This window comes from Lipophrys pholis, assembly GCF_963383615.2.
Source record: "Lipophrys pholis genome assembly, chromosome: 1".
In the NCBI taxonomy this organism is placed as follows: Eukaryota; Metazoa; Chordata; class Actinopteri; order Blenniiformes; family Blenniidae; genus Lipophrys; species Lipophrys pholis.
This window is the reverse complement of record NC_137635.1, coordinates 41,812,502-41,840,355: the sequence shown is the minus strand read 5'-3', so window position 1 is coordinate 41,840,355 and position 27,854 is coordinate 41,812,502. Positions and strand designations below refer to the sequence as shown.

Below are 27,854 nucleotides of genomic sequence, written 5' to 3'. Positions count from 1 at the left end.
GGCGGTGTGTTTGTGTGTGTGTGTGTGTGTGTGTCAGGGATAGTGCAGGAGTTTTTGTGTGTGAAGGGGGGGAAAAAAAAAAAAAGTGTAGCTAAGAGTTCCATCCAGAGCCACAAATGGGCGTTTGATCGTCACGAGAGATGAAACGACGTGTGATGAATTTAACACTTAACTCAGTGTGAGAGGCTTGATGATGCGGTTAGCAGTCTGATCCATATTAATGCTCTCTTGCCTCGGCAGGACGCCCCCTCACAGTTACAGCTGCTGCATATATGTGGTTGGAGAGCAGAATAAGCGTCTGCTCTCCTGCATCTGCAGCTGTAAATCACCGCTCCACCTCCGGGCTGTGTCCTCGCCTGTCGGCCAAACAACTCAGGGCTTCTTCGGCTTGATACCAATCGAACTGCAACACGTAAACCACATCCTCCAGGTGTCAACCGTATCCGAAGTGCCTGCACTCGTATCAGTAGTACCACATTTCATTGCTCCCAGCACACAATCACAGAGCAAGGCTCCCCTGTTGTAATGTATTGCTGTTTTTGTGTCTGAGTGATCTATTCCGTGGATTTCCAGCCCGTTCACAAGAGGTTCCAGAGACGACAAACTGCAAAACACCAGACAAAGTTTGCGAGCCAAACAACAAATCTTTTATTTACACTTGAAGCTTGAGTCACACTGAGGGAACAGCTGGCGCGGCGCCACCGGCTGACGGGTCACACGGATTCCAGGCAAGTCAGAGTTCAGAGTATTGCGGCTGACTTTTTTTGTTTTTTTTTTACCGAGTATACGGGAAAGGAAACCGTGATTCCGAAAAATGCATCACGAGTCAACAATTAAAGATATTCTTACTCTTAGCAACTCTACATTTTTGTGCAGGTGCTGACAACAGGCAGTCATTAAAAAAACAACACCCTTCATATTAAATGTCTTAGGGCATTTTGAGAAAAGACATAAAATAACAACAGAAAAACAAATCTAGATCCAAGGGTTGAGTTGGAGCATTTCAGGTCTGTTAGTCACCCCTTATTCCCAGGCTATAGTCTCCTTACAAGTCCAGTGGCCTTTCAAAAAAAAAAAAAAAAAGACGAATCAGATAGTGTAAATTATTCAAATTAAACAACTCCATCGGATCATGAGTTATTGCGGAGGAGAGGCCATTTGTGGTTTTGTTGAGTGATCGTGGGAACTCTGTAGCTCCCCGCACTTAGTGAAAACACTGGAGCGGCAAGACAGGGTGGAGGTGGACGAGCGAGCAGAGCGGATCTCAGAGACAGCTACCCGATGCAAAGATGTGAAGAGAGTTGATGTGGAACAGAGGTGAGGTGGGGTGGGTGGGAGGGGGGGTTAGTACTTCTTGAACTCGACGTCATCCGGTGGGCTCATGTCCACTTTTCTCTTTCCTACGTCCGTCCAGTTGGTGCTCAGGACCGTACCACCAGACTCCATCTGCAAAGGGAGGAGGCAGAGATGAGGACAGTGGAATGATCCGTCCTTTCATTAGTAGTTACGAAACATCTTCCATCTGCTTAAAAATTCTCATCGCTAAGATAAATTCACTGCAGCATCTTTGGCTTTCATCAAGTATTGATGATCAAGGTGACTGGTCACCACTCCTCAGCTGTGGGAAGAAGATGAAAAGTCAGAGAATTCAATTTCACTGTACACCGACCTTTACTCCCCGAAAGGTCACATGCTCTGGGATGCTTAAGCCTAATGCAGATATGAGTACTCGACATGAATGTTAAAGCATCGGCAGCGTTACTTTGTATTCGGGAAACAGCGGCGAATCGTCTTTCCAAGTCGCGCTTCAGCGCCAGGAGATCATGTCGCTAATAACACTGAACGCTGACACACTTCAATCATCAATCAACATTTAATTGTAATCACACACACACACTTCCTTCCTTACACTTAAAATACACAGACGGAAGCTCATTAAATAGACAATCTGTTCCTGCCGCATCAGTCAACACTGAATGTGTTGCACACCTTTCACTTAAAATTACCCCAGCGGTGTAAATAAAGACCAGCACGGCGACTGTTTTCTCAGCTCAGACTTTCAGTGAGGGGAAATTACAGACTCCGAATTCAGCGTCTTAATTCTCACGGCTGCTGTTGCTACTGTGGATTAAGCTGACTGTGCAAGCGCCGCATTCAACACCTCCGCTGTAGAGATCTATAAAGACGTTGCGGGTAAAAAAGAAAAAGTAATGAGATGAAACAGCAAATGAATGTTTGTATATATATGTGTGTGTGTGTGTGTGTGTGTGTGTGTGAGGCTGTGGGCAAAGTACACTCCTTTGCCACTTCAGTCTCAGTCAAGGGTGGACAGTTTTATTTTCCTCAGGGGTTCCATAAGAAAAGTTGCAATGATTTGGAGTGTGGATCTTGAAATTGAACCCAATGCTGCTCAACATCACTGATTATTCTTTATAGAATGAAATATGTTTAGTTTCTTGACCTTTGACCTTTGACCTTTAAAAATAGCTACTTAGAAATCAAAGTAGTTTTTGTTTTTTTAAACTCTGCATTCAGGTATGCCAATAAGCTTCAATTAAATACATTAAAAATAAACACAAAACTACTTTATTGCGTCATTTGAACTACTTTTTATTCATCATAATGGTCTAAATATATGGTCCACCCTTTTTTTTATTTTTATAAAGGTTGATATTTAGAAGGTTTCTTTGTCCTGAAATATGCATTCTAATCCTGAAAATGAAGAGACTAAAATTGGAGTGAATTAATCAGCTAAACTGCGTCAGCGGTTGCACCGGCTTCTCCCACTGTGATTGGTCCTCACAGCCAAGTGAAGCATTTAAAAGCCAAAAGCCAAAAAAACCCACCCTCAACATTCTTCTTTAGTACAGTAATGGAGTATTTTTTACTTGGATCCATCAGTTATTACGGTCAGAATGCGTCTGGTGTCTAAAACCAACCAGAAAGAGTTTCTTCGAGTCAAATAATGTCATGATGAAGCCGTAAAATCCGTTCAACAGAAAGGAGAGGAAACTCAGCTTCTCTTAGTGCCCGAATGCACCTTTATTGATGAACAAACTCCAGCTCACATTAACATTTGAAGAGGGAGCAAAGACCAACGCTGGCTCCAGCCAAATGTCATCTTTTCACATGGCAGGTAAAGAGGTGACACAACCCCTCGAAAGCAATTAAAGCATTTTCAGGACATTTATAGCCCCACTAACTGTGTCTGCCTGATAAAAGAATACTTTGTTCTACACTGAAAGAACAACTACAGGATGGATCGCTATTAAATATCAGAGAAATATTAAAAGGTTGATGGCGAATACAGTCGCCTAACTTTCAGAATCCTCTGGACTTTTCTCTTGCATTTGGAGTATGAACTAAAAATGTCTCAGGGATTTTTGATTGGAATGATTGGTTACAACTCTGGTAATCGTTCGTCTTTAAATCTCAATTTCTAATCAATACATCGACTTCTGAGTTCCAAAACCAACTCCCTTCAGCCTCAGCTGTGTCTAATAATTACTGCAGATATCACTACAGCTGTCGTTATCTATTATATTGATTTAAATATTTTTATGTCACTGAAAACATAAATTAAAAGCAATATAACTTGTGCGGGAGAGGAAAAACAAAGTGACAGCGCCAGCCAAGGCTCCCCATGTCAGTTACAAAGCGCATTAGTGCAAAAATAAAGAAACCCACATTCATAATTAATGAGTGAGAAAGAAAAACACTTCACTAATGCAAGCTGTCACCATTTTAGGCTGAGATGATGGTTCTTTTATTCTGGCTCAGGAAGTATTTGACCTTTTAAAGTCTGCGATAATTACTCTAGGTGGGTTTTCGGCTCTCAGTATATAAAAGGTTTGTGTTTGTTGTTCTCTTCCAGTTGATGTTTTTTCCCGCTCGCTCGGTGTATCCACACATTCTTTACGTTCAGCGAGAGGGTTCACGGTGACAAACTGAAGATGTATACAGCCTGTACATACACGGTGGGGGGGGGGGGGGGGGAGAAAAAAAGCTCCCCAGCTGACGAACAAAGGAATGCAGAAATCACAGGTGCCGTTTCAGTCTCTCGGGTAGCTCAGTCAATGCCTGACGAGCTCTTGCTCAATTCCATTTGTGAAGCCAGCCGACCATTTTCTCTGGTTCAGGTGCCATCATTCAAGACTGCGACAGAAACCTTGAGATGTCGGTGGAAAATAATGACAAGGAAAACATTAAGCTTAAAAATTCAAGAGGCGAGAAAGAGCGTGAAGAATAGAACCGTTAAAAATAGCCATTCTGAGAATCACTCTATTGGTCCGAGTATAACACATCCTTTTTTGTTTTCCCTCTGAGAAATCGGTCCGAGAAGTTGAGGTCATCTTGTATTCGGGGTCAGGAATAGACGGAGGAAACTAGAAAATTGTGGACAGTTTATAAAACTGTGTGTAGATTAGCAAAGCTGCACTGTTATGGATGCGTGAACGTCCACACCCCATTACCGGTATTTCAAAGTGTTCACAACAGCTGTTTGATTGTTGTTGTTTTTTTTAAATACATTTTTCAAACACGTTTGAACTTAATGATGCTTCAGAATATAACTCATCTCAAAGACGTTGCTGCTGTGCTAGACTGTGACAATGATTTACAGCATCAGCTGTAGTGCAGCAACCCTCAAACTGGCCTCAACAAGTAACGCAAGTGCTGCTGAAGCGAAGAGAAAACTCAGTCAGTCCGCCTTACTGGCTCTGAAGGACAATCAGCAGGAAGACCATGGGGCGCGAAAAAAGAAAACAGCAGGTTTTTGACCCAGCAACACTGGGTGGAGTTCCTTCCACCAATTTGTGGAGACAAATACGTGCTCCGGAGGGATCGCAGAGAAAAGCAACCAAGGATATCGATACAGCGCTTCAACTTCTTACGTCACAGTTTTAGGCTCGTGTCTCTTCGGGGAAACACTTGAGACTGAACCCTGTTGTGAACAGATATATAACCCTGATGAAGCACTATTTGCTTTGTGTCTGCCAAGTATATTTTGTTAACTTCAGCATATTGTACTTGAACGCAGCTGGAGGCTCTGAATTAGTTTATTATGTCTGAAAAGAGACTTAATTACGTGGTAGATGCATGATATAACATCATGTTATACAACGTGAGTTTGCGGCGACGAACCGGTAGATTGTGGGTTCAACCCCCACTCTGGGCATAAGAGGGATGTGTTACTGACTCTTTAGCACTCTCTCTCTTAGATGCACAAAGCAGTGAATCGAAGCTCCTGCTGCATGACACTGGAAGCTGGAGTTGTGCTGTTTTTACAAGTTTAGCTGAAATGGAGAATCCAACTGAATATGAAAGTGATGCATGTGGCTGTTGCGTTCCAATGGGGAATCATCTCGACATTTGCTGCTAGTGAATCAGTAGCATCTCAAAAGAGGCTAAAAGAAGGCTGGAGGCAAATCTGAAAGTTTGTCTTAACTCTCTTCAAAGCCCTACAGCGTGGGATCCAAAAATATTTTGGGGATATTATTAAAGACCCTGAGCTGATTGCTCCAACTATACGCTAAACAAAATTCAGGACACAATGAGCTCCGAAGAAAACTGCCCTATGAAGAGAAAGAATAAGGAATTCCTTATGTATCAATAAAAGAATGATTGATCAAATGCTTGCGTGAACTCAAAAGACTCATAGCAGCGCCTCACAGAAGAGTACTCTAAATAAAATAAGCATTTTTGCTTCAGGCCTTCACCACATCAAAACCAGTGACTCAGAGTCCCTCTCAAACAGAAGCCCAACTGATGAAAATAGCTTCTCCTTCATCTGCACAATCTGAACCCTTACAGAACGTGGAATACTTTTAGTGCCAAGTCAAAGGAGGAGCAGAGTTTTTGCACTCTTCTACTTGCATGAAAAAGCCGACCCTCAAACTCAACACAAGCCTCCCTGCTCCTGCAGCCTGTGAGACACTTTTCAGTCCTGCTTCTGTATGCTGTGAAAATATCACAGCGTCACTCCAATAATCTCCAGAGCCAGCGACTTCTGAAGCCTTACGACTGATTAGTCACTACACAGATAAGCACAAACGTCACCAGCAACACATGCACAAACCTTTGTGTGCACTGAATATCAAGTGCTGGGTAAATAAGCGCGGTGGTGCTGCTGCAAGGTTGAAATATTCAAATAAAATATTTTCCTTTTCGAGCATTTTAAACACTCACTAATGGCTGCAGTCGCGCCTGATCTAAAGGTATTTGAACTTTATGCAGAAACCAAAGTACCACAACTGAACCTGAATAACCTGAACCTGAACAACGGAATGGAGACTCCAAAACAGAAAAGCAGAAAACTGAAGTCTTCTCGTTGTAAAGCAACGCTCAGTCCACAGCACAATGAAACTCTAAAAGGTACAGATGAGATGTTTTTTGGGTGATGTTATCCATTATTTTTAGTTGCAAAAAGAACATATAAAAGAAAAAGTTGACCAGGAAAAAAATAAAAAATATTTGAAAGGCATTAAAATGCTACATTGGTGAGATTGACAGCAGAGAATATGCTCCTGTGTGACATTACTATTTTACAAGGTCAACGCTGGACGCAAAGATGAGGTGGAAGTAACGGATCAGTTGAAGATGAGTGTTATGCTGCATTCTGCCAGAGCATTCAGCTATTAGGCTCTTCTCAGGTGGAACCAGCTCAGGTTCAGTTAGGGCAGTGAACACAGTCTCTACATTAAAGATCAGGCTTTAAGATTCTAGTGAGGACTGGCTCAGGTCACTTTGGGCCATTTTCAAGAAGTGCTGCTTTAGGTTTAGACCTTGTTTGATGCACTAGTTGCATGTCAATAACATGACTCTCTCCTGTAGTCTGTTCTTCCTTCTCTCTGCTCTCTCTCGCTCTTTGAACTTTCTTGCTCTCTTGCTGAGTTGTGATCTATAAAAGTACCATGGCTATGTGGCAATTGATGCTATATAAATAATAATGGGATTGAATTGAATATACTGTGATTAATTTTTTAAAGGTTTCGCTGCAAAATTCTAATATTAGTAATGAAAAGCAACAGCCATCCTCTGATCTGGTTATACAGACGTAATCACGATTTAGCTTGTTCATATGTTCCAGAGAAAAGCCTTAATATATGAGACAATTATCTGGACTTTAAAATCCTAACTACAGTCAGGCTCCAGGCGTACTCAATAAGCTGAAAGTTGAAAAATACCACAATTTCTTTAGCGAACTGAGCAAAGAGACGCCTAATGAACAGGCTGCTGTACTGAAATTATCAGTGCTTTCCAACGTGAAAGAAGTTGCACGTCTGCTAAATGTAATACTCACAAAGGATTTGTTCATGGCTCGTTTGACCTCGTCTGTGCCGTCGGAGTAGATTTGCTGGAAGAGCTTGTTGAGTGCCGCGTCTCCCTCCAGCTTCTCATTTTTTTCTTCCTCGCTTAGGTCGACCACCATCTTGTCCCACTTGCCGGTGTGGTGGGATGAAGTAGGGTATTGATCTGAGAGACGAAGGAAACATGTATTCAGAGTTTCAATTCGGGGAGGTTTTTTGAGCGTGCGGAGGCGATGATTAGGAAGAAGTGAGCGGGCTTCTCAGTGACGGTGAAAAAGCTGAAACAAACAAGGCAGCGTTTCTAACACAGTGTGATAAACAGATTGGACTTTTACCAGTGAATGAAACCACCCAAATATAACTGACAGGTTTGAATTAATTTCCCGCAATCTGCAACTAAACTGAAATTGGCCAAGAATCACATTGTGACATGATTTCTATATTTTCTAGATGCTAAACAGCTGCTATAATCCCCAACAAGGGATGCAAAAGGAGAGTAGGGATATGTAATGCAGATGCAGATTTACATAAATACAGCAACAGACAGACGGCAGACATAATGAGGCCAAGTGTGGACATACCACAATGCAATCCCATAAAAATCAAACGTCAAATATCATGTTTAAATGGAAGAGCAGTCCGAGTTATTAGCAGCCTTTAATAAGCAGGGCATCCTGGAGTGTGAGCCGGGGGGGAAAAAAATAGTTTGGCTGCCCACTTTCACTCCCCCTTCCACACACACATACACACTTACATAAGTAATTAATCCTGTCAGTAATAGGAATGTGTGGGCTAAAATACTGAGTCATATTTTGTTGTCATACCTTTCCCTCTCCCTGCCTACTTTCTCCGTCAGACTAATGAAAGACTCTAGCAGAGCTTGACTGCCCACTCTCATTTTAGTGCAGAACAGACAAACAGGAGCTTATATTGATCTTTGGAGAAGGGGAGAGAGAGAGAGAAATAAGAAAAAGGTTAAGGGAACAGGGGATAGAAGGAGTGATGAGAGCACAGACAGGAGAATAGTTTGAGGAAAGAGTGTAAATGCCAAAGCTGTGGACTGACGAGGATTGAAGTGTTTGATGTTGGGCTCCTGTCCTTCTCCCTCCAGCTTCTCCCATCTGATGCCATCCATCTTCTTCATCTTGATCTCCACCTGACAGAGGAGAAGGGGAGGAGAAATCAGGAGGGGGAACAGAAAAAGGGAAGCGTTTAACAAAAAGATTGTCTCTGGTACGTGGGACAAAAATAACGCTTCCATTAGAGTGGGGTCTTGAAGGAAAGGACATCAGATCATTATTGAGGCCAGAGAGACTTGTCTTGTTCGGAGCCATCGTCAACTTATCCTGCAAGTGTGTGTGTGTGCGCGCGTGTAATGGGAGAGAGAGAGACATCAGGGATATGCGGGGGCACAGCTCAATCTCAACCCTCACTGACAGACATACTGCACTAACGAGATGCCTGTCAGCCAGAGGGCCAGTGTGAGAGACGGAGCGCGAGGGGGAGGAGGGCGGGAGATCCTAATTCCACACAGCAGCATCTGATCCAAATCATTACACCAGGAGAACATGGTAGAGGAGGAAAACAATGAGGGGAGAGAGGATATGGACACATGCTCTTAACACTGAGCTGCAATGACAGCGTGCAGAGCAGCAAAACATGCGAGCAAGGAGCAGCGTGCGTGTGTGTGTGTGTGTGTGTGTGTGTCGCACACACACCACCCATTAACGATGTATGTGTGTTTGATATGTGCACATGAGAAAGACAGAGCTGGTGATGTCGGTGCAATTAAGGAACATTTCTGCTCTGCTGGGCGATGTGATGATTCATTTATGAGGGTGCCAGAAGAGGGGAACCGAGAGGTAGACAAGGTTAGGGACGGGGAAGCAGAGACGCTGACTGGCACCGAGTGAAGCGTGAGTGAGGAGAGCAGATTGAGGGAAATAAGACAGTATGATCGCTGCTAGCTTCTCCACTGAGGTGATGAGCTGTTGCGAGTAGCGGCACACTGATAGATCACTTGTGTATGTGTCAGCGCTTTCTGCTCCACAAAGCGCCTTGAGCACAGCGAGGCATCTGTGCAGTGTCCGAAATTAACTTTTTGGCTCACCTGCGAAGGACCGGAGACCTAAAAACAGACGATCTCTGCTGAGAATACCGGTTACAGCCGAAATAATTCATGTTCACAGTGTCACGTTGCCCCCCCCACCAGTTTGTGCATACGGTCACATTTTGAGTTTATTTCAGTTCTGCTGGCTCAATTTTAAAGAAAACCTCTGTGCTACTGGCATGTGCATAAGAGGCTGTTGAGCTAGACCTTAAATCTATTTACATTTTCCTAATATGAGAATGAAGAGAATGCATGTCACGACCTTTGGAAACGATTTGACCTTAACACACACTTTGGCCCACGACGACAACGCCTTCGTTTTATTCAACTCTTCACTTCCCCATGTTCGTTCCTACTGACACAACTGTGCTCTGTTTTTGTTTTTATCATAATTTAAACATTTCATTGCCAATGTGAGACGTATAACTCCTTACCACCATTGAAACACAACGCACTTTTGCCTTCAGGTGATTGTGTGTAAGCATGAACTTGTTTTTATGTGACGCTACAGTCAAACTGAAATGATCTTAAAATAAGCATGCGACATTAGGAACCGTATTAGGTAAGATCTTATTTTTCCCCATGAATAGTTAAAGGTAAAAAACAACATTTTTTTTACGAAAACTCTAAGTGGCTGTTCCGCAGCATATCTCACTTATCGGCATATAATCAAGCCCACTGTAGAATGTCATCCTTTGATCATTCAGTTAAAACCAAGAGCCGGGAATCTGTGATCTTTGGTGATATTTAACATCGGGATCATATTACTGTAGTGCACACTGGACGTCTTGCACTGTAGAATAAGCAAATGAAAGAAAAACATATGCAGGGTCCCACGTGATGGATATGGTCAACATATTGGCAATTATCAGTTTCCTTTTTTTTTTTTTCTTTCTTTTTTTCTCTTGAAGTCAGTTGCAGTGACTTGGGAATAGTTCTGCTGCAAGCTTCACCGGCAGAGTGCTGAAACTCTTCATTGTAGGCTTCAGATAATGTATTCAACAGATCAGCTCCCTCGTGGATTCTGGATCGATTTTGGATGCACTTGTCTATAAACTACGGCACTGTTTTGGGTTTTTTTTTTCTCAAGCAGGGCAGATCATTATTTGTTCCTCTGACAGGCTTTTTACACATCAGTGTTATATTTCATGTTTCCAATTACGTTTAATCCTCAGTTCTTTGCAAAACAAGGCTGAGACGATATGAACGATGGCCTCGCCATAAACCCACAGAGTTTTTAGTGATCGAGTGGACGTTTCTTTGCTTATGGTGATTTATTAACGTTTGCTGATCAGGTAGGTGTCATCCCTGCTCATCAAAGCAGTTGGTGTTTGACAAATTGATTTTGGTTTTTAAGACAGCTCCCCACAGCATATTAAATCTTTGGTTTTTTTGACAGTTGCACCAGGAGCCAGGGCACAACTGCTTTTCTGAGCCGTTAGTGGTCTCATGGTGCTTTGAAGACGTGTGTATGAATCAAAGTGCTGACATACCGATAGTTGCTGTTATGCATAACATGGCTTTCGCAGCAGTGCTTGTAACTTTGATGAAGTTACATCAGATTTCTTTCAGATCTTTTGTCTTTTACATCATGTGTTTCGATTTTCTTTCTTTTTTTTAAATGGAAACCTTTTATTTCAATCCTGTCACCACTGACAGGATTTGGCATGCGCAGTTTTTGGAGACATGAATCCCAGATCACTTATGATATCTAGAAAATAGAAACACATACGGGCAGAGAAATAAAGCTCTGCATGTACATCCTCGTCATTGCATTGGTGCCATTCACAGCCCAGAACACCAGTATGTCACACAATTTTAAAATGAGCCTCTCAATATCTTCAAACCACAAAATGAAAGAGTTGCCAGATATTGAAAGCCAACATTTTCTTGACAGAAGGGGCTGAAGGACTTACTCATTGCACATTTTCTGACAATTTGACAACCATAAAACCACAATGCATACAAAAATGATTGTCAAGGGAGAGTTTACCCGTTGGACAACTGCTGCATATATTAGTTCCTCTGTCATTGGTTTATTTGGTTAGGGCTCAGGAGATTCAGGAGCCAGGCAAAAGGTAGGTAAGGGTTCAAGAGACAGTTAAAATACTAACATATTACAATACATATTCATTTTAAAGTAATCTTAGCTTGCTGATCTCTCTGGAGAAGAAGGTGTGACTGTGGCGTTGCGCTCCACTGAAAGTCTGAAGCGAAGACAAAGCCTGACAACAGACCAAAGATCAAGCAAATTAGCTGTTATCACCTTAATATTACCAGCCAGTGCCGCAGGTGCCATTTACTGTCGGGAATATTTTTGTGGCGCTAAGTGTGACAGAATTCAAGCCGAGGCTTTCAGTGTGTGTGTGTCAAAGTGTGTGTGCTTCTATGCCTGCTCCTGGGCCATACAACTTTAATCTGCTGCCACATCTGTGTTTCCTGGCTTTTAAGGGACATGGCAGGCCCGGCGCCGTGTGTGCATTTCTCTGTGTGTGTCTCTGTGTGTGTGTGTGACAGGAGAAGCGATGGCTCGTAAAGGGATGTGACAGCGGAGCCACAATCAGGGACCACCACCCACCGGACCCCAGGGGCAGGCTGGACTATGCAATACTGCAACACACACACACACACACACTCACAGACACACACACACACACACACACACACACACACACACACACACACACACACACACACACACACACACACACACACACACACACACACACACACACACACACACACACACACACACACACACACTTTACAGAGGGGCACTGGGGTCCCGTGTCGCTTGTCAGATGCGTTTGTACCCCCCCGTCCACCGCCCCCACCCTGCCACGACTCCTCACCCTGAATCTTCGCCCTCTTTTTCCAGATGCCTGCGGATTTCAAAACAAACTCAGCTCAAAAGACACATAAATGAAATACACATAAACATTCTTAGACGTTGACAGGCATGCAAATTAAAGAGGGGAGACGCCACTTTAGCTATTTGCCGAAAAGAGATGAGTTTGGAGCTGAATGAAGGCGCGAGCGAAGATTCAAAACTGTGTTGAGTGCGCGTGTGTGTGTGTGTGTGTGTGTGTGTGTGTGTGTGTGTGTGTGTGTGTGTGTGTGTGTGTGTGTGTGAGTGTGCATCAGCCGTCTGTTCTGATCAAACACACTGGTGTGTAATTGGCTCCCCGTTGTCGCGGTGACCCCTGCGGTTGGAATGTTTGTCGTGATGGAGGACAGGAGGAGGTCGAGCTGACGATAATGTGCTGAGGGATGCCGCGCGTGCACGCGTGCACGCGTGCGCACACACACACACACACACACCCTCACACAAACGGCAAATGCTTAGTTTAAATGGCAAAAGTGTGTTGAAAGATTAGTGTTCAGCCTCTGTGTTCTTTTACATATTTGTGTGTTTTTGGTTTGTTGGCATTGTGTGTGTGTGTGTGTGTGTGTGTGTGTGTGTGTGTGTGTGTGTGTGTGTGTGTGTGTGTGTGTGTGTGTGCGTGTGCGTGTGGTGTACATTCATTCACGCTCACACCTAGCTTAGCTTCCCCTTACTAAGTTGTCCTTAAAGGCAGAGAGGAGATGAAGCGTAAACACTGTGGAGCAAGGAGTGCAGGGCAGCCTGTTACAGGGAGAGACAGACACACCGACATTGGTTGAGAACCAACAACACTGAGGGCAATGTACTTTTTTTTTTAAACTTCTCATTAGGGATGCATGCCAATCTAGAGAAACTTGATTTGCTGATGCTGTTGTTCATTTGAATGTTTTTATCCCCCAGTGGCTTCTTGGCTTCAAAAACACGAAGCGGATTTAGAATATTTTAATGAGACACGCTTCAGAGAACGCTACTCAGCTTGTCGGGGTCCCTCACGCTGTTGTGCATATGTGCCCACACATTTCACCTGTAGAGTTTATAAATGGCTTGGAGTTTCAAGTAATTTTCAGCCTTTGAATGCAGCAGTTGCAAATGAAACCGTGTGTGTGTGTGTGTGTGTGTGTGTGTGTAAGGGCCATGTGTACCCGAGGAGCCCACTGGACCAGGGAACAGTCATGGCTTTGTGGGCGAGGAGGAGGGTTTCAACACTCTCTCTTGTTATCCTAGAGGTAGGTGTTTGTGCTTATATCAGCGGAACACAGTCTGAAAGAAAGATTATGTTTTATCTTGTGTAAGTGTGTGTGTGTGTGTGTCTGGGGGGGGGGGCTATGAAGAGATTTACAAAACAAATACATGACAATAAATGAGGATAAATGCCAAGATAGAAAGAAAAAAAAAAAGGCAGACAGTCAAAGTGGAGAGCCGAGAAGGAATCTAGGACCATCTTTAGCTGCGGACTCTCTAAGACTGAGTCCTTGTTTAAGCTGCAACCCACGTGCACCTCTGGTATGCAGTGTCTGCTGTTGCCATGGAAAAGTGAGAAAGTGAGTGAGAGGAAGTGTTTTTTTGAGAGGGGGCAGTTTCTGTGCAGGTCAGCCTCAACTCAGCACGCTGTAGCCAGTGGATATAATGTACGCAAACATAGATGTCAGGTTATGCAACTCTACAAATCAAATTTCTCGACCACTTTTTGCTGCTTTGACACCGCACAGTATGTATTCAGCACCGATAATCACATGCTGGCCTTTAAACCCTCTGGTGGCCTTGCTGTAAAATTAACTAAAATAGCTATCTCATGGCTTTTGCCCAGCTCAGACAGATTTTCAGCATCGATTCAAAAGCTTACTTTTTGCTGCACACTATTCTTTCTTTTCTGCTTCTTCACACAAACACGCTCACTGACCATGTCTAATTTTTCTCGAGACTGACCAAAAGGTTCTTCATTGTTATTTCCAGCCGTGTTTGAGGTACACGGAGAGGGGCAGGAAATTAGAACCCCTTCTCGATACGATGCAGTCCAGCACTTCAGCAAATATGAACAGAACTCTCTCTGACAGTCTGAGAGAAAAATGAACCTTTGTGGAAGTAAAATTTATGGCGGAGCTGATGTACTGGACAATATTAGATTGAAAAAATGCACCTAATGAAGGAGCCGGCGAGTGTATATAAGAGTGCATAACGGGGGCGTATACAGGTTTACTTTAATCAATCTCTTGAAGGCTGCAGAAAGCAGACGTGACCATGGATGTATTAAAGGCTGCATACAGTCGAAACGGTCTTCAAGCCTCTTCGGAGTATATAGAGAAGGTGGAGGAGCTCTGTATACATTGTGACATTCCTGAAAAGATCACTCTGTAAAAGAATGCACACATTCCACTACCTGTAAAGAAAAGAAACTATCGATGCCATTTTTCAACAAAGATATTTACTGTAATTTTCTGAGAGAGCAATTAAGCCTTAGTTAGAACTTAGCACGTCAACTTAAAAAGTGCATATCCATCATCCATCCGCCCATTTCAGGAAAGATCATGCAAACTGGTTGCATGTCTCTCAGCATTTGCTCACTTCATTCAAGGTCATGCAATTTGCAACAGTCACCTTGCGTGAACAAAAATTCCTCGTCTGAAAAGCAGCCATGAAAAGACCTGAACTAGATAAAAACTGAGCTTTATGTTGCACCGAATGAATAAAGGCTAGAATATTGTGGTTCGTCTTCACCAAGCTGGAAGAAGAGCGTATCGATCAAGCGAAACTGCATCAGGTCTCATTAGTTCTGTTACTATCAGACGGGAGCAACTGGTGGTCCAATTCCAAAAATGAGTAAATGAATGCTTTCATATGCATCGGTAGGATCACATCTGAACAAGGGATCAATTGAAATCATACCAAAACATAAAACGGATGCATGCGTTTTAAAATTAAACAAATGCAACCAGTCATTTTCATTAAATTAGTTTCCATACTTTTCATATAGACTTATAATAATCACCGTTGCCATTCCTGATCTATGTTATGCAGATGACTAAATTTACCTTTGGTACTCTTATAATATACTTCACAAGCATGACTTTATTCCTCTTCATTTATGTGGGCGGGTCGTGTACATTAAAAAGCCTTTTTCTTTCCTCCATTGCCCATAAAGGTCATCTGCCTCCTCCAGAAATTATTTTTGGCTCTGAAAATTCTGATATTCTCCAAGCAATAAAGTTAGAGTTGTTCAAATCAAGACCACCACAAGAACAATTACCTTTCAGTACTTAAGAGCAGGAATTAATAATACAAAGAACAGGAACATGTCTTGAAGTTAAAACATGCATTTAAATTCAAATCTGAAGGTTTTGTTAAATGATGTCGCAAATAAATGCCATCTTTTTTTTTTTTACATAAGTGACACTATGAAGATAAAAGTTAATTCCTTTTCTCAAATCTACAAAGACAAATTATATATATATATATATATATAAGGCACCAACAGAAGGAATACAGACAAACCACGTTTTTGTTTGTTTTTTTAATTTATGAGGCTCTATATTTTAAACAATCGATGATTTAGAAAACATTATTTACCTGTAATTAATTAAAAAGAAACAACATAAAAACACAGTGCTTGATCTTCTGCCTGAAGCCTGACAGTTGTCTAAACCCTGAATCAGCACACACTTTGCCAGCAAACTCATTAAACCACATCCGCTATAATACTCACTAATTAGTCTAAAGTAAAAAAAAAAATAGTGCCCTTCCTACTCATTAGGTCCGTAATCACCTTTAACAGTGTTGAGGAACTCTTGGTGAGAACATCCCTCGCAAGTGTGTATTTGTGTGTGTGTAGATTTGTGCATGTGTGAATCTCCTGCAGCTGCTGGGATGAACTGTGCGATCGTCTCCACAGGAGCCGCATGGTATACAGCGAGGGTGGATTTTCTCGTTTCTACTCCAGCTCCAGTCAGATTTACTGGTATTAAGGAATTATAGGTAGTGACAGTACTTCTTTAAATCACGGAAGAGATTAAGATGTTGATCTCACGAGTAGTAACCCTAGTAATGATCAGTCACTGTTACAGTAAGCCGCTTAAAACGGCATCAGCATGGTTTTCTCCTTTTGCCTTTTTATTATGATCACTTCCGCTGGATTTATTAACTTTCTGAACAAAGTCTATGAAAAGTAATTAATGATGAGCTCCTCGGACAATAAAAGCCAGAACACACAGAAACGTATCGTCTGAAGCTCTTTGATAAAACCAGAGGCCACATTTCCCGAGCGAGTAATATTACTACGTCATATATTCTTTATGGCCACATAAACATGTCCACTGGCATGTTTAATAGCCGGCTGCCTGGCACGGCAGGGAAATGCACGGGGCTCCGCATGATTCGGAGTGAAATCCAATGACTTCTTTTTGACTTTCAAAACTTCGCTGAAGCTTTCCCATGACCTAAAAATGTTGTTTCTTCCTTGTTTATGTTTTTTTTCCGCTCAGCAAAGATGTAAAGTGGTAAACAGATTTATTTTCTGCCACAGCGGCGTGCTGCGGGGAAAAGAAAACATCTAAAACACACTATCTAATACTACAGTACGTGTGAGTCAGGTTATGAAACTCATTGTGTGGATTCCCTGTGACTCCATGAATCCATGACAGAGGCAATATGAAATCTTCTAACTTTTCCATCATTTAGAGATACCCAATACATGTGACCCGTCTCATTAAGAAGCTGTAGAAAAACCTTGAGCAGGGCAGGAGGGATCTTTGGATTAGAGGTTTTTGCAGCATGTTAACTCCACAAAAATAATTAAAAGGGATACCTTGGTGGTGAGGATCTTGAAGTTGCTCTGTTGGGGAACAATCGAGTGCAGCAAGTTGAGGTTGAGGTTGTAGTCTTCCCCTGATGCTAGCTGGATTGTGGCACGGACCTAAAAATGAGACACGCAACTGTTTTTAGCCCAAAAAAAACCCCAATAATAATATCAAGTCAGTATCAGAACATATAAACACTAAGTAATGTTTCGAATTACCATGCTGTTGAAATAGTTATTTTTTTATTCTAATATAAACAAACTCAGAAAACACAACAAAGAACAACAAAAATGAATAAGTGAGTGAGGAAGGGGCGACGGTGTCGACATGAGAATTGTCATGTGAAGTGGCTGGAGTATCCTCGCCCTGTCCCCTTCAGCCACTCAGTGACCAGTGATGAGACGATGGGTGGGTGGGGGGGTTCAGACAGCTCCTAACAGCTTGTCACTCACTTTGACTGAGTGGGTGGGTGGCTTGCTGGTTTAAAGGGGCATGGCTTCAGCAACGGCCCATATCGCCCATAACTGCTACAGACAGTGCAAAAGCAATACTCTTATATAATAGAAATATTTGCGCTTTCAAGTGCAAAAAACAGTGCATCTCAGCTAATTCACATACAAAATTCACTAAAAATGGAATTTCTGATTTGGAATAAAATGAATGTAAGAAGCAGTTTAACAGGGATAAAAGCTTCGAAAGTTCAGTTGCTTTTGGGCATTTGTACAAAACTATCAAAGCTTTAATATTAATTTTTTTCATGGTATACATCTGCTGCACACTCCGTCACCAGGGAAAATAATGGAAGCACTGCCTTTTATCTTTAATTTCTTTTGTTGATACTGACCTAGTAAAAATATATGAACCCATCTGTGCATTGCACTAGAGAGGGAGCTTAACAAGTGACTGTGTGATTGGAAGCAAGTGAACTATTTCTTTTGAAATGGGGTAAAATCTTGGTGTGTTATTCTATTAGGGAAGACAAAACCGTTCCCTGGGGTGCCCTGCAGTTACCCCTCAGAGAGGGGTGATAGAAAAGTGGAAAGCCTGCAAGAAAAAGACAAAAAAAAAAAAAAGAGACAGAAAGAAGCATCTGTCCCTGGAGGGGTCTGCAGCCGGTCCTAGATCAGTTATGCCTTCCATCTACAGACAATTAGGAGGTGGGAGAAGCAGGGGAGGGTAAATTGTTCTCAGATCTGTACTTTGGGGGCAATGTTAACAAGGCACCACTGGAGGCATAGTTGGGTCCGTGGGGAGAGCCTGTGTGTATGTGACTGTGTACGTGTGTATGAGACCCATCTAATGGGCCCCCCTGAGGAAACACCCGAGAGCTAAACCATCTCTGCTCCACACACTCACAAACACACAGAGAGGAAAAAAAAAAATAGAGAATGCAGACTCGTTTCACCTCGAGACTGATTTTAAGTGTGTTTGTACCTCTTTTTCCACGAAGCTGACATGCACGCCGTCCTTGGGAACATTTTTTGCCATGACTGTGACGATGACTTGAGATTCTGTTTGGTACCAGTCATATCTGCCACAAACACACATGGATAAAGAGTTATTTTACTTTCACCTCTTATGGGTCATAACAATAAAATTTAATACAATCCAAATTGTAATTCAGTAAAGAAAAAAAAAGGGCAGTGACAATCATTAACAAGAATTTAAAAAAAGAGTATTAAAATACAATTATATAGTATTTCCTTAAATTAACTACACTTACTTCACAGGTGGAACTGGTGGCGTCTATCAGGTCATTTAACCCCGAGAAATACATTGTGAGAAAGAATATGGAAAAAACACAAAAGGACACAAATGTGAGGAAAAACAACAGTGATCAAAGAAGCTAAGTAAGGTTTTTTTGTTTTTTTTATTACCACAGAGCAATATACCAGGATGAGGTATTGCTGAGATGTTGAGAGCAACAATGCCCCCAGGTGGTCTTAAGGGGAAACTCACCCTGTCGATGGTGCTGTTTTGTGTCTCATCTGGAGAGGAGGGGAGAGAAAAAAAAAAAAAAGTGTCTTAATCACACTTCTTAACTCATCAAGTCTAACTCGAGTGTGATGTCTTATGATGCGATAAGCCTCAATGTAGACTTTTGTGTAAATAAGCCAAAGCAGGCTGATGTGTCCCAATATTGACAGACTCGCTCTGAGCCTAGCCACCAGTTTGTTTACTGGTCCATCCACGCCCATTAAAATCCCTGTGAGCCCAAGCAAGCCTAAACAGCGTTTACCAGCATGCTATCATACATTATTCACTGACTTCATTGCATAGAGGGAGCACACACGGGGAGTGTGAGCGAGAGAGAGAGAGAGGGAGAGAGATGAGATGATAGGAGGCGTGTTAATGTTGTCTTAATGAGGTCGCGTTTGAAATGGTGAGGAGGGTTGTTCTGCTGGGGGGAGGGAAAGAAAAGCCGTGTGTCTGTGTTTGTCTGATCTGAAACACACGGGGTGCCACATGTGACAGAGTAACCAGGTGCCACGAGTGTTGGTTGGTGGTAAACACGCTGTCACCAGAAGAAATGACGACTGCTGCCGGAGCGGGCGTGAACAATTTGACTGTGTGCTTGCGCGTGCTGTCTGAGAGCGGGCTTATGAAGGGGGTGGGTCTCGTCGGAGGCTTTCAAACATCAGTAACGTTAACTCTGATGAATCATGCCGCTCCTGGGAGTGCGTGTGCATGCGGGTGTGAAGTGTGTTTGTCAAAACTCATGCTCTTGTTTACTTGAGATGATCCAGGGGGCCCAAGCATCCCCAGCAAACACACCACCCAGACATAGCATGCATCTTTTATTGGACTAAGCAGCTCTGCCTCCATCACAGTGAACACACACTGTGGATTCCTGGGTGTGTGCGTGCTCATTTGTTTGATCAGATGGACTGATCTGCTCCCTGACTGGAACATTTATCTCGGTTTTTGAAAGTGGGGGAGCAAGTAGTATATATGGCAGGGGGCTTGCCAGTAATCCTAAAACTAAACCCGAGATGGGTATGCAATATTTATTATTTCGGAAACAAAAATTCGAGCAAACAGTAAGGCTTGTCCAATTAAAAAGAAAACACATACATTGCATTTGAGTGAGCTACTTACCACCCATCATCTCCTCGCAGCGCTTGATCCAGACCTCAAAAGATTTGTCAGAATCTGCGAAGAAGAAGAAATGTGCTTACATGTATTTTCCTCTCCTTTTTTTTTTTTCTCTCTCCCTGCAAAAATATGCAGCGCTCAGAAACACATCTCGGCCCAATTAGCAATTTCAGTGAAGACGTTAAATCACCAGTGAGGTGTTACTCAAGCCTAAAGTGCCCTGACTAAGTGCTAGAGAAGACTGAAGGTATTTAATTTAATGGGATTTCTTCTAAAACAGAAATTACTTGCAGGATTATGAGCAGATGTAGTTTCTAGGTGTGAAAAGGAACATTGCAGTAGATCATTGAAGCAGTCGAAAGAGAGACAAAAACAAGAGGAAAAAAAACTATAAAGCACTGGTCATTTTTTTAATCTTTTGACCTTTTTCCGCCATCCCGTCAGATTTATTAGTGACTCAAATCCACCGACTTATTCCTCAACATTTTGGGACACTTGCCAACACTGCTCTACTAAAGGACACAGTACAGTCGTGTGGTATCCGAATGAGAGCTTGTTCTACGAGGAACAAACGCACAACAACTCCAGAATCATGCCTTGGTTCTATCTCGTTCTGTTCAGAATGACGTAACTCAGAAAAGAACAAAGCCACCAACTCATACAATTACGACGAGACTTGACACGCAGTAACGCATTCATACAGTAATGAACTTATTCAAGAAGAGATACTGATAATTTCAATCTACTGATAGATTTGTTCCTACAACATCCAACTTGTATGTAACAATTGGTAACTGAAAAACTAAAGTCAAAAAAAGGAAGTGAGATAAACAATTTAATTGTCTTTCTGAATGTTACCTGATGGTAAAGTGCAAATCCAACAAACCATTTCATCCCATTTATGTTTCTGTCTGATTTGTTTGACATATGAAAATGACATCTCTCCTGGTTTTCTGTTCATTTTTATCCTTTTAATGTTTCACTTGTGTTCTGTAGTATATCAGAAATGTGATGTCATCCCCCAAAAAGCTTTTTTTTTTCAGATATACAAATGGGACCACAATCAAGAGTAATGCTGTTCATCCTATGAGCAGATACTTGTTTTGTTTACAAAGACATACAAAGCTGACGCCACTTAATCTCCTGCCAATGGTTTTATACGGTTCCAGCGTTCTGCAGGCAGCAAAGATGAGAAGGTAAGTAAGGATGAGACACAACTACAGGATAAACAACAGTGTGACGAGAGCCATGAAAAGTTTATTCCTCCTGGAATTAAAAAAAAACTGCACTATAATCTAGATAAGTTTTGACATTCAATTGCATTTAGCTTCAGTGGATGTGCTGAAAATGAAGTTGAAGTGATGTTAACTGCCTTTAATGCATGCTTCTGCACACATTACAAGAAGATGAAAAAGCTGTTCAGCAATTTTCAAGTAATGTTGAACGGACGAAGAACCCCTGAGCATCGAAATGTAGTCAAATATTTTTGACGGGTTGAATATATGCGGGCACGCAAGATGCACTTGAATATAAAACGCTCACTGATGTCGTAAAGCGGAAGGCTCTTGATAAAAGACACGCTTTTACGATACCTCCGTCACAGTCATCACGGTGCGTATTCAAGGTCAACGTTAATGCAAAAATAACTGCATCGAATCCTTAAAACTGAGCGACACAAGAGCAGCAATGTATTCAGAGAACAAAGTCAAGCAGACAGACTGCCGCTGCGAACAGGAGTTGGTAAAGGGTGGGATTATGGAGTCGGTACTTGAGGCCAAAATGGTTTGTACTCACCATCCAGTTGGTGTCCCTGAGTGAAGGCTGCATGTGCTGACTCGTAGTTGTTCAGGTGGTACTCTGCTATTCTGCAGATGGGCAACAACAACATGCCACACACATTTGCGTCAGACCATCTTAGGAAAAATAGAAGTGATCTCTTCTGACACACAGGGTTGGAATCGCGCTCCTTGTTAAAGCAAGACGTTGAAACGCTTCCTGTGGATCGCCTTTGTTGTTATGTGGGAATAAGTTTTTACACTACAAAGAAAAGGTGATTCAGATATAAAGATCTATCAATAAAACATATTAAAAAGCACGCACAGCACAGAGCAAAAGCCTTGAAACAGAAAAACTGTTTAATAAAATGTTTGCTCACTTATCTTTAACGTTTTAATTTGTTTATCTTAAACATACTTTAAAATCATTCTTGTCTCGTCAAAACAATATTGTTTCATTATATTATCACCGTGTCATCTTCTCTGAGGCACTTTAATTTGTACCAAAGCGGTACATACACTAAGTTAGATAAATCTGTTTGGTCTATTACTCACAAACAGCACTGATGAACATAGACACATTTTATTTTGGCATTTGCGTCAAGTGACGCCAAAATGTATAGATTTACTTTGTAATGTGCTTGTCTATAGCGGGGGAGTCAGACACATTTCAGTTCAGGAGCCGCATGCAGGTAAAATACTGTCATGATGACCTTTAAAATAGTAAGTTGTTCTTAGTTGTGTCGCAGGGTAAACGTGAGGAAAAGGTTCATATTTTCGCAAAAACAATTACTACAATGTCAACATGACGCCACTTTTAACAAAACCCTTTGGTACAAAATACAGTGAAATACAAAACCTTCTCATATCACTGTTGCATTATGGGTGGTTTTACAAACTCACCCTGACAGCAAGGCTTTCAGGTTAGGGCTAGTTTGCTCGCTTTCACAGCAGTGTCACTTTTTTTTCTTTTTTTCTTTGAATTTCTTAATATTTGCTTGGTGGGCTCGGTTGGAGTGTCTTGCAGGCCCGTTTTGGCCCACAGGCCTTATGTTTGTCACCACCGGTCTATAAAGTATAAAGAAAGAGAGAGAGCGTATACAAACCCTGTTCGCATGAAAGCAAAGGGAAGGCTGGGTTTTAACTGTTGTGCTTTCTTAGCATCGTCAGCCGCACCTGTAAATAAAAACAAACAAACAAATCCCATATTATTACACAATGCATGTTCTTGCAGCCACAAATAATAAAATAAAATATACCGGTAATAGGTAGGTAATTCAGTCTTTATTACAATCATTATTCCTAAACGATCTATTTCGAGAACTAACAGATAATATTTGAATATTGTTGAATGAATCTATAGAGTGTTATCAAATATACAAAGTGGACTTACAGCTGTAGTTTTTTAGAAGTATGTGGGCATAGGCACGCTGACAAAACCACTCAGCATTGTCAGACTCCGTTTGCAAGGCCTCATTAAGAGCCTGAAAGGAAAGAGAAAGTTCTTACATTGACAGCTTATCGTACCATTTAAATTCACAAATGTGTGCTTTTATGGATAAATCTAAACAAAGGCCAACACAGAGGCGGGCAGTGATGTGTTTTTTTGCAAAACTGACCACCAGTGTTTAACTTTATTGAGCTATCACATCACCTGTTGATCTATGTTTAGACTCATTTGTCTTTATTTGCGATGTCGGTGAAAAACAAAACTGCCGACAATTACAACAAACATTTTTAAAGTCAGTCTATTATTCTGCAAATTTACAACACAATCCCAATGTCCACACTCTTTACACTTTAAACTGCAATTCCTGTTAATCTGGTAGTTTCATTATCCAATATCAAATACACGCAGGTTTTGTAAGACCACAATTTTGCAGACTTGACATTAAACACAGATTTGCCGGTAGAAGCCCTGAAATAGAAAACAAATGTGAACAAACAAATCTGCCTCAGAATGCAAAATTGAATCATACTTACTGAACTGAATAATCAGTCGTTTGTTTAAGTTGTACCCTTACATTATTAAGCCGACAACATATTAGAATTCTGTTCATTTTTGGTGGGATGGATTCAGCAAGGCGATGGAAACACTCCCCACAGAGTTTTGTCTATATAGACATGACAGCATTACCCAGTAGCTTTCATGTGATGCAAACAGTCTATCCCACCATCTTAAAATAATCTATTAGATAAAATGTTACAAAGGGAACCACAGATTGCCAAGAAAATATCCCCCAAACGATTACCCCACCAGCAGCATCCTGACCTGTAGATCCATGCTTTCATAATGTCTCTGAAAAATTCTAACTTTAACATCTGAATGTGGCAGAAGAAATCAAGATTCAACTTTTCTCAATCTTCTATAGTCCAATGTTGGTAAGTCTGAGTGAAGCAAAGCTGCACTTCAATATATTATAGTTGCTGCCATGTGTTTGCCATGAACTACTAGTGTTACTGAGTAGTTGAACAGTGGTTCCTAATGAAATGGCTTGTAAGTGTACATTTCACAGCACAACCTTCACAGCAAAGCTGTGTATTTGACTAAATGGAATAGGATGCAAGCAGAGCCACTGTAGTGACATTTTCCGCTGTAGCGGATGACCCAACTGTACTAAGGTGTCAAAACAGTTGCTGCGATGTTTTGTAATACATTCGTGGCAATCGAAATTTGCTGTGCTTTTAAAATAAGCTCAGTCTGCTTGTTTTACGCACATCAGAATTCAGATGACATTGTTCAAGCTTCCACAACACTGATGCACTAACAAATCGATCACAGCAGGGTTCAGATCAACAAATATGTACATATACCAAGAATTTGTGGTGGGACCAATTACACGTAATGTATATGAAACACTATGTAACCTAACGCAATCCTGTAAGTCTGTCCAAATGTTATTTTCTAACATCTTGAATACAATGCCTATGAATAATGTGTAAATGTTTGGTTTGACAAACAACAATCTCTTAAAAAAAAAAAAGTCCCTTTGAACTTTAGGTTACCACAATGGGAGGTCCATTTCCTGTTTCCTTTAAAGCATGCCATCTTAAAACAAAACACGTGTTGTATGAAAGTCTTTCCTCTAACTCTGACACATTTCTAGGTTTAGACTGTTTTAGCAGGGGAACATAGAAACTGAAACTATAATCCGGCAAATCTGCACAGTTCAGGTGATATTTAGCTTGGTTGGAGTGTCATAGCAACAGTTCAGGGTAAACACATCGGAACTAAACTGCAACAACAGATTCCAAAGTCTACTGTGTGTATAAGTCAAACTAGCAACTTAAAAGAGGATGTTTGTGACGTAAGCAGGATTTAGATGGTAGATATCAACGTTAATCGTAACGACAAATTCCATAAAGCTAACGCTTACCAGAAATAACGTCAAAATGAAAACACCTTTTGCAGTTAAAATGATACTAAGAGACAACAATCCGGTGGCAGTCAGAGCGATGTTGGTTTTGTTTACAGTTTACAGACAAGACGTTGTTTATTTGTGCTATTAGCATGGAGCGAAGGCTAAACTGCTTAGTATGTGCTAACATCAAAATAACACGAGCATGGTCCGTAATAACGCATCTGATCACATATATGCCACAGTAATGTGATAATTACTAAAGGAGTAAGAAAAGCTGTTTGTTTATCTGTATTTACCTCCACAGCTTTCAGTGGATCTTCGTCAATGAAGCCATCAGAGAAGCTGCTAAAGCGAGAGCAGAAAGAGCAAACGTTAACTGGCTCAATGGAAATAAACGTGTTAAAACAGGGTAAAAGCTCGAATATTGGTTTAGTTTGACTTGCCGTTGGGCTGCCATGGGCTTGAAGCAGGTGTGAATGTCTTTTCTGGAGTGACGCGAAAGTTCTAGATGAAACGTGAGAGCAGCAGGAGCCACTGTTCGAACCCCGCAGACCAACAGTCAACATCCGAGTGCAGCGGGTTCCAGGCTGAGCAGCGCCCCCTGCAGACCCGGAGGACTCACCGTCAACCCACGCAGAACACTTCCCAGGGAGGGAAAATTACAAGGAAAAAGAGTACAACAAGGCGATGAGGAGGAAGTTAAAAGGAGATTCAAAGCTTTATTAAGATAAAGGTTAAAAAAAAAAAAAAGGAAGAAGTGGTTGTTCGATTGAAAGCCTGATTAGATATTAGTGTTTTAAGGGCTGATTTAAAAGTAGTGAGTGTGTAAGCAATCCTCAAGTGTTCGGGAAGTTTGTTTTCCAGTTGAGCAGTGTAATAACTAAAAACTGCTTCACTCAGTAAACCTCTTCCTGAGGACCTCAGGAGTCTGGACGTTCCATATTCTACAAGTAAATCTGAGATGTCTTTTTGCCCAAGACTATTTGACACTTTAATAAACCTTTAATGAATAATTTTTTTCAGGGCGTGTTGACACCATACTTGATCCAGTTATTCATACACACTAACTAAACTACTGTCTATATTTTTTTAAACATGCATAATATGACAACCCCTGTCCGTCCATCCATCCATCCATCCATCCATCCATCCATCCATCCATCCATCCATCCATCCATCCATCCATCGGATTTCTGTTCCTTGCTTCATACAATGTGGGGGAATGGAGTCAAATCCAATGACAATGAAACACATTTTCTGTATTTGTGTATGATTCAATATGTCCTGGGCAGGTTGGCAGTTCATCACAGGCGACACAGAAAGAAATACAACCACACCCTCAAAGTCAATTTAGAGATACCACACCAATTATGCATGGGTGTAAGTCTCCCGACCAAGAAATCCCCTACACAAGCAAAGTTCCTTCAGAAAAGCTCCAAAGTCTGGAATCAGACCAGAGAACTGAGAGGCAGAACCACTGTGTTTATATTAACAATTGGGATGGAACAGAAACAAAAAATGTTTTAAATGGACATGAAACTCAAACCTCCAACATTAACCTGGAGTGAGTTTTCTTAACCACACACGACAGAGCTTATTTAAATCGACCTATTTGTCCTTTTAAATAGACTGTTTTGTTGTGGCTGATAAAACAATGCCACAGAGTCAGATTAAAGGAAAATACCTGTTTCTGTTTCAATTCTACAGTATACAGTAGCTGGGAAAAAGCAGTAGTGCCACTACATTGATGGTAATTGAAATTCATCCTGCAAACAACACCTTCAGCATCTTAATTAGCCATAGAAAAAACCCTGATCCCCTGAAGCCACATGTGTATTGGGAACCTTTTTCATTTGTTATTCTTACCTGTGTATGTTTTTTTTTTAAACATAAATTCATGTTTAAAAAAAGTAATACAATAAGTTTGTTCTGATTAATATACATAATGATATAATGTTGATATCCTTAGTCCAATTTCAGGCTTTCAACACACTGGTGTGGATCCCAGGTGACTATGGGCCAGGGCAGAGTACACTACGGACTGGTCAACAGTCCGTAGTGTAGGGCAAACATGGCGAGACACAATCACACATTCCTACAGGCAATTTGCTGTTATCAATTAACCTAACAAACATATTTCTAGAGTGAAGGAACTGAAGGACCCTGAAGAAACCCAGACACACAAGGAAAGCATACACCTATATAAAGAGGCCCCTTCTGGCATTGAGCCCTAGATTATTGTTCTTTTAATATATTTTTCTCAGAAATATTGCTATTGATTTCATAGAAATGATTGTTGATGCATTTACCTCCTCTCTCCATCAACATTTTAAATCGGTCTTATGATCTATGGTCAGATATCCTTTGTTTTGGCCTCACTACATTGGCTACTTGATTTGTAAAGGATCACTTTACATTTCATTGGACATATACATCATTGAATTTCTTACATTCTTTGCAGTTTTAGTAAAGCAGGCCTCTCCTGTCATCTCCAGAGCGCGCTGTTAATTAAAAAGTATTGTGCTTTTTA

General features: G+C 41.4%; 1 protein-coding gene across 1 annotated transcript; it reads right to left on the bottom strand.

Annotated features, from left to right (window-relative positions):
• Positions 1 to 613: 613 nt before the first annotated feature.
• On the bottom strand, positions 614 to 25,903 carry sugt1 (SGT1 homolog, MIS12 kinetochore complex assembly cochaperone). The gene is made up of 13 exons (XM_080459099.1): positions 25,768 to 25,903; positions 25,621 to 25,669; positions 23,356 to 23,446; positions 23,069 to 23,138; positions 21,982 to 22,052; positions 20,191 to 20,244; positions 19,051 to 19,079; positions 18,815 to 18,837; positions 18,526 to 18,622; positions 17,100 to 17,207; positions 8,373 to 8,463; positions 7,301 to 7,473; positions 614 to 1,446 (listed from the first exon to the last, which is right to left on the bottom strand). Exons 1-13 carry the CDS (start codon positions 25,779 to 25,781, stop codon positions 1,345 to 1,347), a joined length of 972 nt encoding a protein of 323 aa, XP_080315225.1. The 5' UTR covers positions 25,782 to 25,903; the 3' UTR covers positions 614 to 1,344.
• Positions 25,904 to 27,854: the final 1,951 nt, after the last annotated feature.